Below are 18,396 nucleotides of genomic sequence, written 5' to 3'. Positions count from 1 at the left end.
GACACGGTTTGTGCCCCGGTCTGGGAAGACCCCACATGCCGCGGAGCGACTGGGCCCGCATGAGCCATGACCACTGGGCCTGCGCGTCCGGAGCCTGTGCTCCGCAATGTGAGAGGCCACGAAAGTGAGAGGTCCGCGTATTGCAAACAAACAAACAAACAAACAAAAAACACATTTACTCAGTGAATGAATCAATAAAGGAGCAAATGACCAAAAAAGTCTCAGTTTTCTCCTTGACATAATACAAATGGAGCCAGATAGATGAAAAATACTAATTGACAATTTATAACTTAGCTGCCTGAGAAAGTTGCTTGGCCTGAAATAATTTCTTACAACACTCCTAATTAGAAAAGGTTACAACTAGAAATTATGGGACAGATGTGGAATATTCTACTTGGAGTCTGCATGGATTGGTGGAATTTGAGGACAGCTGCAGTAGTTCAAAGGGACGAGCAGGTACGTCAAGCAGAATGCCAGTCAATGATGGAGGGCTCCTCCCTGCAGCATCAGGACGGTGGGGCCACAGGAGTTTAGAGAAAACAGAGAAGAAATCACCCAGAAGTGAACTTCCCATTCAAAGCTGCCCACTGCCCTAGCTACCTCCCACCACCCTCGAGATGCTGGAGAGCGGGAACCTGGATGTTTTAAAGCGTCAAACTTGAAAGTGAAAAAAATCTAAGAGCCCAATAAACCTGCTTGAGATAAATAATAACAGGGATGAGATATATAATAACAATAGCAATAAGATGGCATCTACTTACTTCTTACCAGTACGTTTCAAAAAAGAATGAATACATAGTACTAAAATAGAATAGTACTGAAAATAGAATAAACTTAGGCAACAACTGCTTTGTGTTTGAAAAAAGGGGGGCTAGGGAAGGGAACTGGGAAGGGGGAGAGGGAGAAAAGGAGGCAAGGAGAGGGAGACAGACAGAGGAGAGGGAGGGAGGGAGAAAACATTCTCTGAAATAAGAAAGTAAACTATGTAAGAGATCAATATCCAAAGACACTATGTAAAACACATCAAGATGAAAAGCTTGTTGGTTGAGGTGAAGGTTAAAATAAAAATAAAGCTATATACTGTTTAACTGGGAATGTTTGGGTTATAAGTGACAGAAACTCAATTTGAACGGGCCGTGGGAAAACCAGGGGCTGCAATTGGGCCTCAGATACAAATGAAGCCGAGACTGGAAAACTACCAGGACCCTCCGCCTCCCACCTCTGCTTCCCCCTGTGTAATGCCTTAATTTTCTCCTTTCGCAGGTCGACTTTTTCAATCTGGATGTGGATATTACCACAGATAGCTCTAGATTCACATCTCACACGCTGCCACCTGAGAAGTCCCCCTCTTCGTTTATTCAAATCTGAAACATCCAGGAGAATGACACTGAGTGGCCCAGCTTGAAAGTCATATACTCATCACCGTGGCCAGAGGGTGGAACGCTACCATTGGCAACCCCCATTAGAAAGACACAATGGAGTGAGGGGAGGATGAACAAAATAGAAAAATGAATGAGGAAAAGGCCAATTTGAGCAATCCTCCCAAACTGAAAGGACAAAGGACATAGAAATCACTGGATCAACTATGCAAGAGACCAGTTCCAAGGATGTTAACTTTTACAGTCATTTAATCATATCCTGAACACTTAAGTTTCAGGAAATGTTCTAAGTAGTGGGGGCACAGGTGAGGAAAAAAGAGACAAGGTCCCTAATGAAGATAACTTCAGATAAAAATTAATGCTCTAAAGGAAATAAAGCAGAGGGACGTGCTAACTTCAATTCAGGGTGCAGTCAAGAAAGTCTTACTGAGGAAGTAACATATCAGCTGAGTCTTAAATAGCAAGAAAAAGCCAGCTGTGCAGACATACAGGCAGAGAGCACCTGGCAGAGGGAACAGCCCAGATTCCACTTCTTCAGGAAAGCCTTCTACTGAGAGATAACAACCCCTCTTCCGCCTCGCCCTACATGTACATCAGGGCCTCGATGGTCAGGCTCTGCTTTCACACACTCTCACAGCACCTACACTTGTCTTTCAGAGCGCTTCCACAGTTTGTAACTGCCTATGTGATAAATGTCTTTTTCCTCCATTCGAGTGTAGCATTCACGAATGCCAGAAGTGTACTTGTTCACTTAAGAGAGACTTAAGAAATGTTTGTTAAATAATATGCTGAGGAAAAATTTCCTAAATGCAGGGGAGGAGTCGATATAAATTCACAGCTGAATGTCATGTAATGAGATTTGGAAATGTGGTAAATTCCAAGATATTGGGCACTGAGATGCATCAGCAAGAGACACGTACCAGACTTAAAACCAAAAAACACATAGTGGGCTTCTTGTTATAAAACGTCATAATACTCCTCTCTCCTTTCCTGACCCACTGACTTGCCAAGATCTACTCTTCTTCCTATATTCCTTTCTCAGTGAGTTTTACTTCCATTCTAAGCCAGAAATATGAACATTCACCTCCCCAGACTCAGTAATCCATGTCTGTTGACTGCACCTACTAACCATCTTCTAATTCCATGCTTTCCTCTCCATTTCCCTTAGTTCAGGCCTGTGATGTTCTAAATCATTTATTTATCTGCAGTCTCCTTTCCGATCTACCCTCCACAGTGCCTTCAGGGGTGGGGGTGGGGTGTAGTGCAGAGGAAGAGGAGAAGTATCCCAAACAGTATAGCTGATCAAGTTATTTTTATAAAAAACCTTCAGTCAAGTTGGCACAGTAAGTTCATGCTTCAAAGTACCCTTCTGCTCTGTTCCAAATGCACAGCAATAATAGACATCACTAGTTCTGAAAAACAAGATAAAAACCTCCAAGAACCAGAAATATCGGAGAAATGAAAAAGCACTGAACAGGGCTCAAGCCACAGGGCTGCTGGGCTCTTGATCTGGCGGCCAGGAGTTCAGCCCCTCAGGTGTTAGGGAACCAGAGGTGGTCTCACTCTTTGATGTTAGGGGGTATCCATGCTTGTGAGAGAAGGCTGGAAAGAAAAGAAAAAGGAAAAGGAAAAAAAAAAAAAAACAGCCACTAATTGCTTCCTGGGCTGTAACATATTTGTAGCTGTGGGAATAGAAGGACACAATGCAGCCCTAAGGCCTGGAACTCAACTAAGCCACCCCCTGGCTCAGCAACTGAATCTGTGGCACCCTCATATCACCACAGGGCATGACCCCTGAGCTACCTTTATAATGCTGTACTGGAGCTGGAAACTGAAAAATCAGCATAAATGGAAAAGTGAACATGGTTAGCTGGGGAAGAACCTCTCACCCAAAATAAGCCTGAAAACTAAAATTCCAAAATAGATTTTTAAAAATCTTAAGATGGCCAATAAATGCAGCAATTAAAACATAAATTCACTCCAAAAGAAATCAATGTTCTATAGGATTCTATAGGATCTTCTATAAATCAATATTCTATATTATTGTAAGATTTAAAAATCTAATAACAAAGGTTTTAAATAAGTATTAAGACAGAACTTAAATAAATACTAAATAAAGATTAACACAGGAATCACATTCACAACAAGGAATATGAAATTATGAAACAAAACAAAAATAGGCAGAAATGAAACAAGAACAGATAGATATGAAAAGAGCCAACTTAAAATCCTAGAAATGAAAGCTATAGTCACTGGGATTAAAAAGAAGAAACCCTCAATACCCAAGGTAAACTCCAAAATCTAACAGTTGAAGAGAGAATTGGTAATCAAAGAATAGTACTAAGGAATTTTTCCAAAATACAGCACAGAGAGGCAACAAGATTAAAAAGATTAACTAAAAGTCATAAGGGACAGATTGCAAGACCCCAGTAGTCACTCAGAAGAAGTTTCAAAAGAAGAAGAATACAGTAATCACACAAAAAAAGCAATATTCAGAAAGAGCTGGGAATTTTACAGAAAAGCCATAGAATCCTCACATCAAAAATGATCTCCAAACACCAAGCAGGATAAATAAAAATAAAAATAAAAATAAAACTATATCTAGAAACACTGTAGAAAACCAGAAGAACATGTAAGATAAAGAGAAACTTAAAGCTACCAATCCCTTCTTTGGGCCTACAAAAGCCCACTGGCCACTCAGTCAGCAAACATTTATTTGACACCTCCACAAACCAGGTGAAGAAACAGAGATACAACTAAAGTAATCTCAGCCCTCCAAACGCCCACAGTCCAGTGAAGGGACTGAGGTAAAATAAGTCATTACAGCAGAGCCATGTGTGCTACCACAGACGTGTGGACAAAGTGCTATGGATGGGTGAACTCCACAGGCAGTGGGAAAGCACTTCTGGTGCATTTTTTTTTTTTTTTTTTTTTTTTTTTTGCTGTACGCGGGCCTCTCACTGCTGTGGCCCCTCCCGCTGCGGAGCACAGGCTCCGGACACACAGGCTCCGCGGCCATGGCTCGCGGGCCCAGCCGCTGCGCGGCATGTGGGATCTTCCGGGACAGGGGCACGAACCCGCGTCCCCTGCATCGGCAGGCGGACTCTCAACCACCGCGCCACCAGGGAAGCCCCTTCTGGTGCATTTTGCATGAAGCTTTACTTGAACGTGAATATACGATGCAGGAAATAATAAAAGTAAAAATATGTCAATGGCTAATATTTTTACCTAACATTGACTTATGACTTACTATGGGCCTGACTTTCAGACATTATCTCTAATCCTCACAACCACCCTCAGAGCTTATGAAGTCCATTTTACAGATGAGAAAAGAAAGTTTAGGGTGGGTAAGAAACTTTCCCAAAGTCATAAAGTTGATAAACTAGAAAATAGAGATTGGCTCTATAAAATTAACAAAATATAGACTTTAATTTTCTTTGACTGACTTTAGTATACAAATGCAAGCTATTTTATTTGATGAGAACCTGAGAAGAGAATGATTCTGCTGACACAGCACTGAAGTCCTAACCTGGTTACTGGCCCTTTTGTGTTTACTGTCTGCTGTCCATATGAGTACAATAAACAAAGAGCACTGTGGGAAGACTGGCTGGACGGGAACAGTTAACTTTATATAAATTCATGATTTGCTTCTTGCTACTATGATTATCAGTATGACTGTATTTGTTGAAAAGGAGCGAAAGATGATCCAAAATATTCAACTAGGTATAAAGGTTTTGTTTAAACTCACAGTAATATAACTTTTAACAATAACAGAACAGGCTTATGATGACCCAAAAGTCTATAATATGGTTGTTAAAGGAAATTCATTTGTTCCTCAAGACTACAAAAATGTTTGTTATAGGAAATCACATTTGCTCACGGAAGCTATAAATGAACTCAGCAGCACTGTGTTAAGTAACCTGCCTCTCGATAGATCAGCACACCTACATTGCATTAATTAGTCAAGCCACCAACATCTAGCAGGTGAGTTCAATGGTTAGAGAATTCTGACTACTGCTGTCTGACAGCTGTAGAAAAAAATTAAAATTAAGTCTGTGCCCTTTGAAGCTAGAGTTTTTTCCACAGTGCTCAGTCACTACATCACACTGCTTAGGAACTGTTGCTTCCCACTCCCCACATCCAGTCCCTTCCGTAAGAGAAGTAATACCTCCAAATTTTAGTTTTTTGACTTTTAGAGCCTTAACACAGCTAACGAAGATCTAAAATAATTTTTTTACATTGAAATGTTTTCTTTTTCTTGAACTTTCTCTTTCCAGGTATCTTGTCTCTATTCAATTTATTCTAGTCGCCTTGAAAAGAAAATCCCTATCATTCCTTTTTTCTCCTACTTGCCCAGGCTTCCTCTTTCTCTAAGCCTAAATACCTGAGTTTTTCTCTCCTTCTAAGAGTACCTGAACTCAAAAAACAAACTTCCTCTCAAAAAAAAGTTCATCTTAATCATTTATAAGCTAGTGTAAATATAAACAAATGTATTACATATTCCAGAAAATTTACCTTTCACATTTTAATTTCTTAACTATGGCTTAAAAGGCTTTGTTCTTACTCCAAGACATTACGACTTCAATGAGCAAATGTGTAGGTGAATGGTAAGGGTTCATCCTCGAGTTTTGGAAGACACACAGAGAAGCAGCCTATACAAAATCAGCCATCAACATAAATGTGAACTATCTAATTTCCTAAATTATATGACTGATAATGACAGCAGAAAACTAAAATGGCAGTAATGTCATCAAGGCATGCTACTTCTAGTAAAATAGCTTAACGTAACTTTTTAACAACACTGAAAATTTGTTTTTTAAAATGTACCTTTTAAAAATCTACCTTTAGTTTAAATATATGTGTATAATATATATTTACTTTATATAAATGTAAAATGGCCCATTTAAGTGAAATTAACCGCAATTTCATGACTTACCTAATTGAGAATAAAACAGTACATAAAGTTATAAATATGCATTTCTGAGAATCTGAATTGGTTTTATAAAAAGAATACTATAATTTGTTTAAATAAATTGTTTAGTAGTATGAAACATTCAAACAGGTATTTTTCAGACAATTTTAATTAAGTTCATTCTGGTAGTTCAATGAAACTTTGTTAGGATATTTTTAAGAACTCCTTAAAAATTAGGAGAGGCTGTGTAGCATAATAATAGAACAGAACTAAACAGTATTAGGATATATATGTTTTAATCATGTTCAGCCATTAACCAGCTGTGCAACCTTACCTAAAAAACTTAATCTGAGTGTTAACTCATCATCTCTGTAAGAAAGATAAGACATATCCTACTTTCCTTATAAGATGTTGTAAGGATCAAATGAGATACCATACATGGAAATGCTCTATTATTAAAATCTAAAAATGCTCAAACAACTAGATACCATACAGGAAAGAAAGAACTTTACCTCAAAATATACCTCCAGTATTTCAGGTGAAATATCTCGAAATATAAAGTAATGTGTCCAACTGTTAACCTTTAAAAAAACTACAATAAGTATAATACAGTGTCCCAAAAGTCTGAAAACATAGGGAAAATCATGTATTTATTGTAAATTTTTTGAGATTAATAATTAGATTCATTGCTTTAAATTTACTTCACCTGAGAAGCTGTCTGGAAGTTGAAGAAAAACATATTGAGAACATTATTTGAAAATGTTAACTAATGTACTATTTGAAAATAAATTTCTCCTGTTTCCCAACTACTGTGACTTGTTTTCTGAATTTTTCCCCTGTAGTATCACTATTATTAATTATTGATCATGTTCTATATGATAGGCACTGTTATAATGTTGGAGATGGAGCATGGATGAAGCAGACATAAAATGTTCCTGCACTCATGAAACTTAGTTTCTGGTAGGAGGAGATAGACAATAAACAAATAATAAGATAAATCATACCCTACGTCAGATAAGAAATACTATGAAGAGAAAGAAAACAGAGAAGGTGGCTAGGGCATATCAGTACAAAGAATGGGTGGGGCTGCTTTTTTATAAATAAGGTACATCTAGAAGGCCGCACTAATAAGATGACTTTTTGAGCAGAGATCCGGAGGATGCAGAAAGCACTGCAGGTATCTGGGGACTCCAGGCAAAGGGAACAGCAAGTGTAAAGACCAATGGAGAAAAAAAAGACTTTCTTCTATAATATTTTCTACTTTTATCTTTTCTGTATCTCTTCTTGATAACCTGTTTCTAGGATAGGATCCAGCTGTCGATTACTTGGATCACTACAGTTTCTCTTCGATTAATTTCCCATTACAGACTTCACTCTCTGCTTTTTTTCTTCTTTGACTGAACAAAATCATTCATACTGAGTAGTTTTTCAATGATCACATTCCTTTCTTCAAGTCTCTTATTATTTTTATGACTTCCATTAGTAAAAATTTACTGATTATCTATTATGTGCCAAGGCCTGATGGTAAAAAGATGATTAACATATGGTATACACCCTGAGAATTTAGCTAAGGAGAGATATATATAGTAGATAAGATACACTGTAAAAAATACCACTATTATGAATAAAATGTTGCAGCAATTAATTCTGTCCAGTGAAGAAAAGAAGAGAGTTGGGGGTACAAAGGAAAAGGCCTCTGAGCTAGGATTTGAAGAGTAAATAGGATTCAGAAAGCAGGTAGCAAGGAAAGAATATTACAGGGAAGGAGAAACATCTTAAATAGAAGCACAGCGATGTATAAGCAAATAATATATTAAGAATGCTTGGTGATGCAATGTGCTAGATTGAAGACTAAGGAAATAAGAGTAGAAAGGTAGATTGGGAACACACTAAGAGTCTTGACCCTATCACGAGAACCAATGGGATTTTTTTATACAATTTTAAAAAATTTAATTTAATTAATTTATTTTTTGGCTTTGGGTCTTCATTGCTGTGCGTGGGCTTTCTCTAGTTGTGGTGAGCGGGGGCTACTCTTCTTTGCGCTGTGCAGGCTTCTCATAGCGGTGGCTTCTCTTGTTGTGGAGCACGGGCTCTAGGTGCGTGGGCTCAGTAGTTGTGGCTCATGGGCTCTAGAGCACAGGCTCAGTAGTTGTGGCACACGGGATTAGCTGCTCCGCGACATATGGGATCTTCCCAAACCAGGGATTGAACCCGTGCCCCCTGCATTGGCAGGTGGATTCTTAACCACTGCACCACCAGGGAAGTCCTGAGAACTGGTGGTTTTGAACTATTTCAACTGCACACACCATCAGTAACAAATTTTTGTGCATGCATCCACCCCCAAATATATATATACATTTATTTATGTATAAATTAAATTATGTCAAGAGTTACTATTCTAACATGTTACACTCATTAGGGAACAAACATAAAAAGAGAAGTGTATAAAAGATAAAAATAAAATGAGTAATATTTTCCCCAATGGAATCATTTTTCATTAATTAATATTAAATTAATAGTGTGCACCAATGTTATCAATCAATAACTAATATACCTTCCATAATCAACAAATGAATATACAGTTGACCATTGAACAACATGGGTTTGAACTGCACGGGTTCACTTATATGTGGAGTTTTTTCAATAAATATGTACTACGGTACTACACAATCTGTGCCTGGGTGAATCTGAGGATGTGGAACTGTGGACTGTAAAGTTATATGAAGATTTTCCACTGTGCGTTGTGGGGGAGGGGGCGGTGTCAGTACCCCTAATCCCGACATTATTCAAAGGTCAACTGTACTATGCTTCTGCTGACAATTCAGTTCTAACTTGCATTTTTTTTTTTTTTTTGCTCTCTTGATGCTAACAAATCATCAAGAGTATTTATAAAGTCCAACACAGCATAGTTGTACTTCTTTAATCCTAAGCTCAACCATTAGGGGATCTGAAAGACCTTTATGACAGTGTATTCAAACATACCCCTATATACCATACCTGTACATATAAAAGTTATAAATGAATAAATAGGTTTTTCTGTATATTTATAATTGCATGCTTATCTATTTTCATGCTCAAAATAGTTCATAAACTCTTTAAAGCAGGGGCTGACCCTTTCTTTCTACTTAAAAAGAAATTATAATAGTGCTCTGCTCAGTACAGTGATAAAATAGCTGTTCTGTAAAGTACAAAAATGATTATATTTCATTCACTATTATCCAAAAAATTATGCCTTTTTACAACCTAACTCTTGGGCATGGAAAATTTTAATTAGTATTTAATTTTAATAATAAATTTAACCCTAACAGAAGTTGATGTCTTTACAATTTCTGGATTAAGAAGCATAGCAAGCTCAAAACCCAAGAAGATGTTCTCCAATTTCATCATTAAGCCTCAAACCTGACCTAAAATAACACATAAAAAAAGAGAGGATGGATATACACCATGGCCAAGTGGAATTTATGCTAAGAATGCAAGGTTGGTTCACCTATGAAGATCAATGTAATACACCAATAGAATAAATGGGGAAAAACACATAACAACAACAGATGCAGAAAAGGCATCTGACAAAAAGTCAGCACACTATCGTGATAAGGACACTCAGCAAACTAGGAATAGGAGACAACTCTGTCAACCTGATAAAAGGTGTCTATGAAAAACCCATCCCTGACATCATACTTAATGGTGAAAGACTGAAAGCTCTTAAGATCAGGAACAAGACAAGGATGTCTCTTCTAACCACTTCTATTCAACATTGTACAGGAGGTTTTGGCCAGGACAATTAAGCAAGAAAAAGAAATAATATTCATCCAGATTGGAAAGGAAGAAGTAAAAGTATCTCTATTTGCAGATGACATAATCTTGTATGTAGGAAATCCAAAGGAATCTAAACAAACAAACAAAACTATTACAGCTAATAATTATTATAGAAAATATTACAGCAAAGTAGTAGAATACAAGATCAATATATAAAAATCAGATGACCAGTTGAATTTCTATACATCAGCAATGAAAAATATGAAAATGAAATTAAGAAAACAATTTTGTTTATAGTAGTACCAAAAAAAGAAAAATAACTTAGGAATAAATTTAACAAAAGAAGTATAAAACTTGTACAATGAATACTACAAAACACTTATGAAAGATGACCTAAATGAAAGGAAAGATTTCTTATGTTCACGGATTTGAGGAAATAATATTATTTAGATGGCAATATTCCTGAAATTGATCTACAGATTCAATGCGATCTCGAAAAAATTCTAGCTGCCTTTTTGGCAGAAATTGATAAGCTGATGCTAAACTTGATATGGAAATGCAAGGCACCCAGAACAGCCAAAACAATATTGAAAAAGAACAAAGCTGAAGTTGCAAATAAAGTCACTTTCCTTTATTTCAAAACTTACTACAAAGCTACAATAATAAAAATAGTGTGGCACAGGCATAAGACTAGACATATACATCAATGGAATGAATTAAGAGTACAGAATTAAGCCCATATATCTATGGTTGATTTCTGTAAAGGTGCCAATATAATTCAATGGGGAAAGAACAGATTTTTCAACAAATAGTAGTGGAACAACTAGATATCTGCATGCAAAAGAATGAGGTTGGACCTCTACCTTACACCATATGAAAAAATTAATTCAAAATGGACCCAAGATAAATGTAATAGCTAAAACTACAAAACTCTTAGAAGAAAACATAGGTGTAAATCCTTATGACTTTAGACTAGGCAAGGAGTTCTTACATATGACACTTAAAGCACAAGCAAACAAAGGAAAAACAGATAAAATGGACTTCTTCAAAATTTAATCAAGAAAGTAAAAAGACAACCTATATAGAATGGGAGAAGATATCTGCAAATCAACTATCTGATAAGGGTCTTGTATCCAGAATATATAAAGAACTTTAAAATTAAAAAAAAAAAACCAAAACAGTTAAAAATGGACAAAGGATTTGAATAGACATTTCTCCAAAGAAGACATATAAATGGCCAAACAAGGTCATGAAAAGATGCTCAACATAACTAGTCTGTAGGGAACCATAAATCAAAACCAGAATAAGATACTACTTCACATCTAGTAAAATGGCTATAATAATAATAAAAAAAAAAGATGGACAATAACAGGATTAGCAAGGATGTGGAGAAACAGCAATCCTCCTACACTGCTGGTGGGAATGTAAAATGGTACAGCTGCTAAGGAAAACAGTTTAGTGGCTCCTCAAAAAGCTAAACATTGACTTACATATGACCCAGCAATTCCACTCCTAAGTATACCCCCAAAGAAATTCAAAGCAGGGACTCAAACTGATACTTGTACACTAACGTTCACTGCAGCATTATTCACAATAGCCAAAAGGTGAAACCAACCCAAGAACCCATCAACAGAATAGATAAACAAAATGTAGTAAGTACATACAAAGGAATGTTATTCAGCTATAAAAAGAATGAAGTTCTGATACATCCTCTAACATGGCTGAACCTAGAGGACTTTATGGTAAGTTAAATAAATCAGACACAAAAGGACAAATACTACATGATGCCACTTATATCCGGTACCCAGAACAGGCAAATTTATAGAGACAGGAAGTAGATTAGATCAAGCTGCAGAGTTACTGCTTGATGGTTACAGAGCTCCTGTTTGGCGTGATGAAAAAGTTTTGGAAATAAACAGTGGTAATGGTTGTGCCACAGTGTGAATGTAATGAATGTGACTGAACTGTACACTTAAAATGGCAAATTTTATGTTATATTTATTTTATCATAATTTTTAAAATTAATAATACACCAAAAACCCATAGAATTGTGCACTTTAAATGGGTGAACTGTATGATATATGAATTACATCTCAATAAAGCTTTTTTTTTTTAAGTGAAGGAAAAAAAAGAAGAAATGAGCTCTCGAGCTGTAAAAAGAATCTTATGGAAGAATCTTAAATGCATATTGCTAAGTGAAAGAAACCGTTCTGAAAAAGCTATGTACAGAATGATTCCAACTATATAACGGTCTGGAAAAGGCAAAACTATAAAAACAATAAAAAGATCAGTGGTTTCCAAGGGTTCAAGGCAGGGGAGAAAGGATGGATAGGTGGGGCACAGGGCACTTTCAAGGCAGTGAAACTGTTCTGCATGATACTGGAACGGTAGGCACACAACACTGCATTTTTCAAGACCCACAGAACTGCAGAACACAAAGCGTGAACGCTTTGTGTAAACTAAGGACTTTAGTTAATAATAATGTATCAATACTGGTTTAATTGTAACAAATGTACCACACTAATGCAAGATGTTAATAGGAGAAACCATGTGTGGGTGGGGAAGGGTATGTAGGAACTCTGTACTTTCTGCATAATTTTTCTGTAAACCTAAAACTGCTCTAAAAAAGACTTTTTTTAAATGTATACTTAACACAGAGATTGCACTGAATTTTATCCTCTTCTCATGATTCATAAGGCTATTCACTTTAACAAACATAATTTTACGTTAGATGGGGAGGAAGTGCTGATTCTTTTACCATTGCAGAATATCAGGCGCTACTGAATCTTCTCAGTTCAGTATCCTGTACAGCCTTTCCCTACTTCTCCTCTTCCACTCCCGACAAAATTACTCCGTATTCATAAAACTACTTCCTTCGTAGTTTTTGAAGATTCCATAGTCTTTGGAAACACTTTCTTACATTTATGACTAAATTCCAGTCTAATTATAATTACAGTGACATTATTATATCAAATTACCATGCCTCCTAGTTTATTCATTTTGTTCTTTTCTTTTCACATTGCCACCTTGGTTTTATTTGGTCTAATTATAAAATGTGTTTTAAAATATACACGTTTATATAAAATGAAATAAAAATCATCTCTAATACTACCAGTACCACTTGGTGGACTCTTATATACATAAACATAATTTTTTAAACAAAATTGGACCATTTTGTATATTCACTCTCTTTCTTTCATTTATTCTCTCACTCAACAAATGTCGATGGCTCCTCTCCTGCCAAGACCCAGCAATGGGCAAGGTAGACAAAGCCCCTGCCCTCATGGAGCTGACATCTTTTGGGGAAAAATAGGCAAACATATTTGCACTCCTCACAACCATCCTATGAGACAGATACTGTTATTATCCCAATTTACAGAGAGCTAAACTGAGGCCTCAAGTAATCTAGTAAATTGCCTGAGGATACACAGCTAGGCAGTAGCAGAGTCAGGATTCAACCCCAGGTTGAATGACAACACTATTTGATGACAAACTCCGAAGCTTTTAACTTATAAAAGAGATATATATCTTAGTATGATATACTGATCTTTACAAAATGGTACTGGGGGTAAAAGGTTGGATTAGCTCCCCAAAATAACATATTAACTCCAAGGACATATTGACTTCAATCATGAAGTTTGTTCATGGAAAATTATTCATTTTGCCATATTTAAATTAAGCAGGACCTCAAGTCCAACTTTTTAACGTTTTTGGTGTATTTATTTTTTTTCACTTTTTAAATTCAATTTATTTAGACTAAAACAAAAACAAAATCAGTTCACCCATTTCTCCCCGCCCAAACCTCCACCTCTGACAACCACTAATCTGTTTTATGAGCTTTTTTTTTTTAACTCCACATATAAGAGAAATCATACAGTATTTGCCTTTCTCTGACTTATTTCACTTTGCATAATGCCCTCGAGGTCCGAAAGAATGAAATCTTGCCTTGTGCAACAACATGGATGGACCTCCAGGGCATTATGCTAAGTGAAATAAGTCAGACAGAGAAAGACAAATACCATACGATCTCTCTTATATGGTCATTGTCTATAAGACATGATTTTATCAGATACCTAAGTGTGTTAGTTTCACACATCCTTTTGAAAAACTAAATATTTTTCTCTAAGGCACTCAAGAGTCAACACAAAGGATTAAACTGAAAGCCATAACTGTCCCAGAGGAAAGGCAGCTAGTACATTTAAGAACAACTTTCCCCCAGCTCCTGCTTTAAAATGATCCCCTCCCAAACTCTTAATCTTTACTGGCACAATGTATAAACTTCTTCAACTGGTACCTTGATCTTTTCCAGCTTCATCTATGTGTTGAAAATCTTTTAGTGTTTGAAGGTTACGGAAGCCCTCTCTGCAATGCTGAATAACTTTCTTTGATCCATTCTTGATGAGATAATCCATTAGGGTAAGGGATTTATACACATGGCGCCAGTTCTTCCCATGGTCTTTGAGTCTCTGCCATAACATACGCATAATCTCTGAGAGAGAAACTGTGTTGTAAGTCAGGTCACTGATATCTAACATCAGAGAACTAGAAGGACCCCAAGGGTCATTAGAAGTTGCTTCCCTGACTTTTATTTCCGCATCTGAGTAATTTTTCACAAAGTTTTTTATTTGCCTCCTGAATGCCATAGGTAAGACAAATTTGAAGGTGAAATGGGAGTTGAGAGCAATGGACTAGGAGTTTATGCGATTGGTTTATAAAACCTTTGAGAGGTAGTTGATCCCCAGGTCTGCTGCTCCCAAATACAAATGATTAATCTCCACCTTGACAAGGTATCAATTTCCTGCAAAGGAAGACACAAACAATACGTAAGTTAAATATTTTTTAAATGTCCTCAGAAGACCAATTCAGTCTGAAAAAGCTAGCTTTAGTTTCCAAATCAGTGCCTCACTTACATCAGCCAGAATTGAGGGTACCATATACATGTTCCTAGGATTGATATGGGAAAATCTCTCACAAGGGATTGGCCTATGTTATTTAAAGAAATATAGGTGGTCTTTCTAGACCTAAAAGTTTCCATTGAAAGTATCACTGAACCTCTTTGGCCAGAAATAAAATTATTATAAAGCATTACATGGACAGTGGACAAGTTACTATAAGAAAATGGAACTTGCACTGTGATATCTCTTGCTTAAGATTTGTTGTCATGTATAAAAATGTTATGTCCTGAGAGTAATTAAGTGAAAACTGAGTCTTAGAATCATCAACTGACCCTATGGTTGTATCCTTTTTAGAACTTACAGGTCATTAGAATCAGATCGAAATATGGTCTGTTTTCTTGTTAATCTAAAAGAGGGGAGGGTCATCAACTATTAAGACAAGTGATTGTCCTTAGTGGACTCCACAGCTAACTCATGGCACCCTAAACCAATATTTTAGTCCTCGTAAGGCTGGTAAGTTTAAGGAAAAGGTTAAATTACTTTCTTCACTCAGCTTTAGAAAAAGATGCCCTGATGAGCATCCAGACCCACTGAAGCCTCAACAATCTATAATCAGATTTTACTAGAGATACTGCACACATACAAAAGAAAAATGTTAAAATCCGTAACAAATGTGTTTGTTATTTTTAGTTTTGTTTCTCTTCCTTGACCTTCTCAATTCCTAGCTCAGGCTTGTTTAATTTCCGTGTATGTATTTAAGGGAGACATAAATTTTCAGAAGCATCCTAAATAAACTATCACTTCTTTTTAAAAAAATAAGAGAAGGGGATAAGTAATCTTTTTTGGTAAAAGTCCAACACATCCTCAAATAAACAAGATAGAAAATCTATCTGTTTAATTAAGATTTCTCCAAAAGAGACTATCATCAACCTTAGGAAGAAAAAGAGAACTTGTGTGTTTTTACAGTTTTCTGGTTTTCTCTCGTTTGCACTTCAAACACAGACATTTTTTTTTTTTTGCGGTACGCGGGCCTCTCACTGTTGTGGCCTCTCCCGTTGCGGAGCACAGGCTCCGGACGCGCAGGCCCAGAGGCCATGGCTCACGGGCCCAGCCGCTCCGCGGCATATGGGATCCTCCCAGACCGGGGCACGAACCCGTATCCCCTGCATCGGCAGGCGGACTCTCAACCACTGCGCCACCAGGGAGGCCCCAACACAGACATTTTTATCTGACTCACTCCTGCAGCGAAAACTCGATTTATAATGTGTTTCAATAAGCTATTAAAATTTTCAATCACGAGGGTTTTCTTTTTCTATTGTCCTTTTCTCCCCCTCTACCAAGCTCACTCAATGCAGAGATGCACGGTGACATTGGCTTAGAGCAACAAATACTGATCTGTTTCTTCACAACTCTATTAAAAAAAAAAAAAAAAAAACCCTGTTAGAATCATAACTTGCAGTTTTTAAATAACAACAGTTTTTAAAACCCTCTTTTTCTTTTCTGGATAACTACCTATGTATATTTTGGAGGGACAAAATAATTTTTAGGTTTTCCTCTATTCTCTAACCTGCATTTTAAAATTTTTAAAAATGTTTTCATAAATGAACTTTCTGCCCAAGAAAACTATCTACATAATAGGCTTCCATCCAATAGAGTAGTTTAAAATGGATGTGCTGAACATCATACCAAAATTAAATATATTCCTAACCATTCAAAAAACCACAAGGAAAAATGTCTGGATAAGCGAATTAATATCATTTACTAACGTACTAACGTACAATACTTTGTGACATGAACACAGAATATGTAAGACACCATTCTACGAATGAAATCTTTTCAAGCTAACAAGGAGTTCAATTAATTGGTGTTAGTTGTAAATTTTATGTTGTTTTACTATGTGTTTTAGACACCTGACTATATGCAAATGCTCAGTTTACTCGGTCCTTCAAAATTTTGAGATTATATCAATAAATACAGTGATGTGACATCTAAGACAAAAGTAGTGCCCAAGAGGGTAAATTTTCACACCTGAATTTTGGTTGTCTGGCTACCCAAATCCCTGTAATATTTAGAAATGGAGAGAAGTAAGACATTTCGTATCATAAACCTGGGTTGCCTCCTCTGACAGGCCTTCACCCACCACACTTACTACTTAGGTCTACCCATCATGCTCTTTTCAGCACCCAGTTTATTTCCTTCATGACACTTATCAGGATGCATAGTTATGTGTTTGTTATTTTCTCTTGGCTTTCTTCACCACCAAACTGGAAATTCCTTGAGAGCAGGGACCATGACTGTCTTATTTACCAGTGTAATCCTACGTGAAGGGCAGAGGGAGAATCAACTGCCTGTAGCCAGGGTCGTTCCTTGGCATTCACTTCATTCATTCAACAATCTTTTCACAATGACCACTGTGTTCCAGGCAGGCCCTGTGGAGGGCACTGGGTCACAAAGACGACTCAGCCCGGCGACTGCCCTCAGAGAATTTACTGCGAGTGGGAGGCTGGGCCTTGGAGAAGCTTCTAGAAGGAGGGAGTGACGTGATGGCGTCACACAGGAATGTAGTTTCCCTCACGCAGACCTGCGGGCCTCGTCGCCCTCCCGCCTGCCTCCAGCCAGAGCAGGGAGCAGCACGGGATGGGCAGCGGGATAGCACCCCCTCCAGGCCCCTCCAGGCCCCCTCCCTTCCCACCCTCACACTAGAGGATCCTACCTGAGGGGAACGTCCAGCCTCCGGCTTCCGGGCTTTTCCCTCCGAAACACAAGCCCCGCCTCCTCCAACCGGGCCAGAGCGCCCACGCCCGTTCCCACTTCCGCTTCCTCACTTCCGACCCCTAACTTCCGGCCTTTCCCAGAGCCAAAGTCCGCCGCTCCCAGGGCTTCAAAGGAGAGGGATCTCGAGGGTTAAAATAAGCCCCGCTTGAGGGTATCCCGCGGCTTGAAGGCAAATGTCTTCATTTCACCATCTGTTGGGCTGTGGCACTGCTCTAATCCTTCATTCAAATAATAAATTTTACAATTTGTGTTACTAGTGTAATTTTAACTGACTGGAAACACCGTCCGCAGCTGATTTTCATCTCAAAGGACAAAGAATGTAATCTCTAGTAGTAAATTACTAGAGATGAAAAGTGTGTGTGATGGGCAGTGATGGAGTGCCTCCGATGAGGGCCTTGGGTACCACTGATGGGTAGTCCTTGAAATATTCGACTGACCTTCACTGGGTACCTACTATGTGTCAGGCACCCCCGAAAGCAGCAAGGACTCAGATAGGACAGAGTTCAATGCTAGATGAGTTTCGAGGCTAGTGGAGATGACAGGCAGCATCCCAGAAGATTGCGACAAGATATGTATAGCATAATGGGAGAGGAGAGAGCATCTAATTCTACCAAGGAGTGTTTGAGGGCCGGTTTCAGAGAACAGTTTACATCTGAATTGAATCTTAAAGAATGACAGG

The 18,396-nt window shown here is 37.7% G+C and overlaps 1 protein-coding gene across 1 annotated transcript in view; it reads right to left on the bottom strand.

Moving 5' to 3' along the window:
• The window catches only part of ENTHD1 (ENTH domain containing 1), a gene marked incomplete at both ends in the record, with an annotated part of 93,900 nt that extends 79,210 nt beyond the window's left edge, over nucleotides 1–14,690 (bottom strand). Inside the window, 1 exon segment of the mRNA XM_081249489.1 lies at nucleotides 14,342–14,690. Coding sequence (XP_081105615.1) covers nucleotides 14,342–14,690 — 349 coding nt within the window.
• Between the last annotated feature and the right edge of the window lie 3,706 nt (nucleotides 14,691–18,396).

Source organism: Mesoplodon bidens (assembly GCF_964165515.1).
Source record: "Mesoplodon bidens genome assembly, chromosome: 11".
In the NCBI taxonomy this organism is placed as follows: domain Eukaryota; kingdom Metazoa; phylum Chordata; class Mammalia; order Artiodactyla; family Ziphiidae; genus Mesoplodon; species Mesoplodon bidens.
The sequence above is the reverse complement of the archived record's forward strand: the minus strand, read 5'-3'. Positions and strand labels throughout refer to the sequence as shown.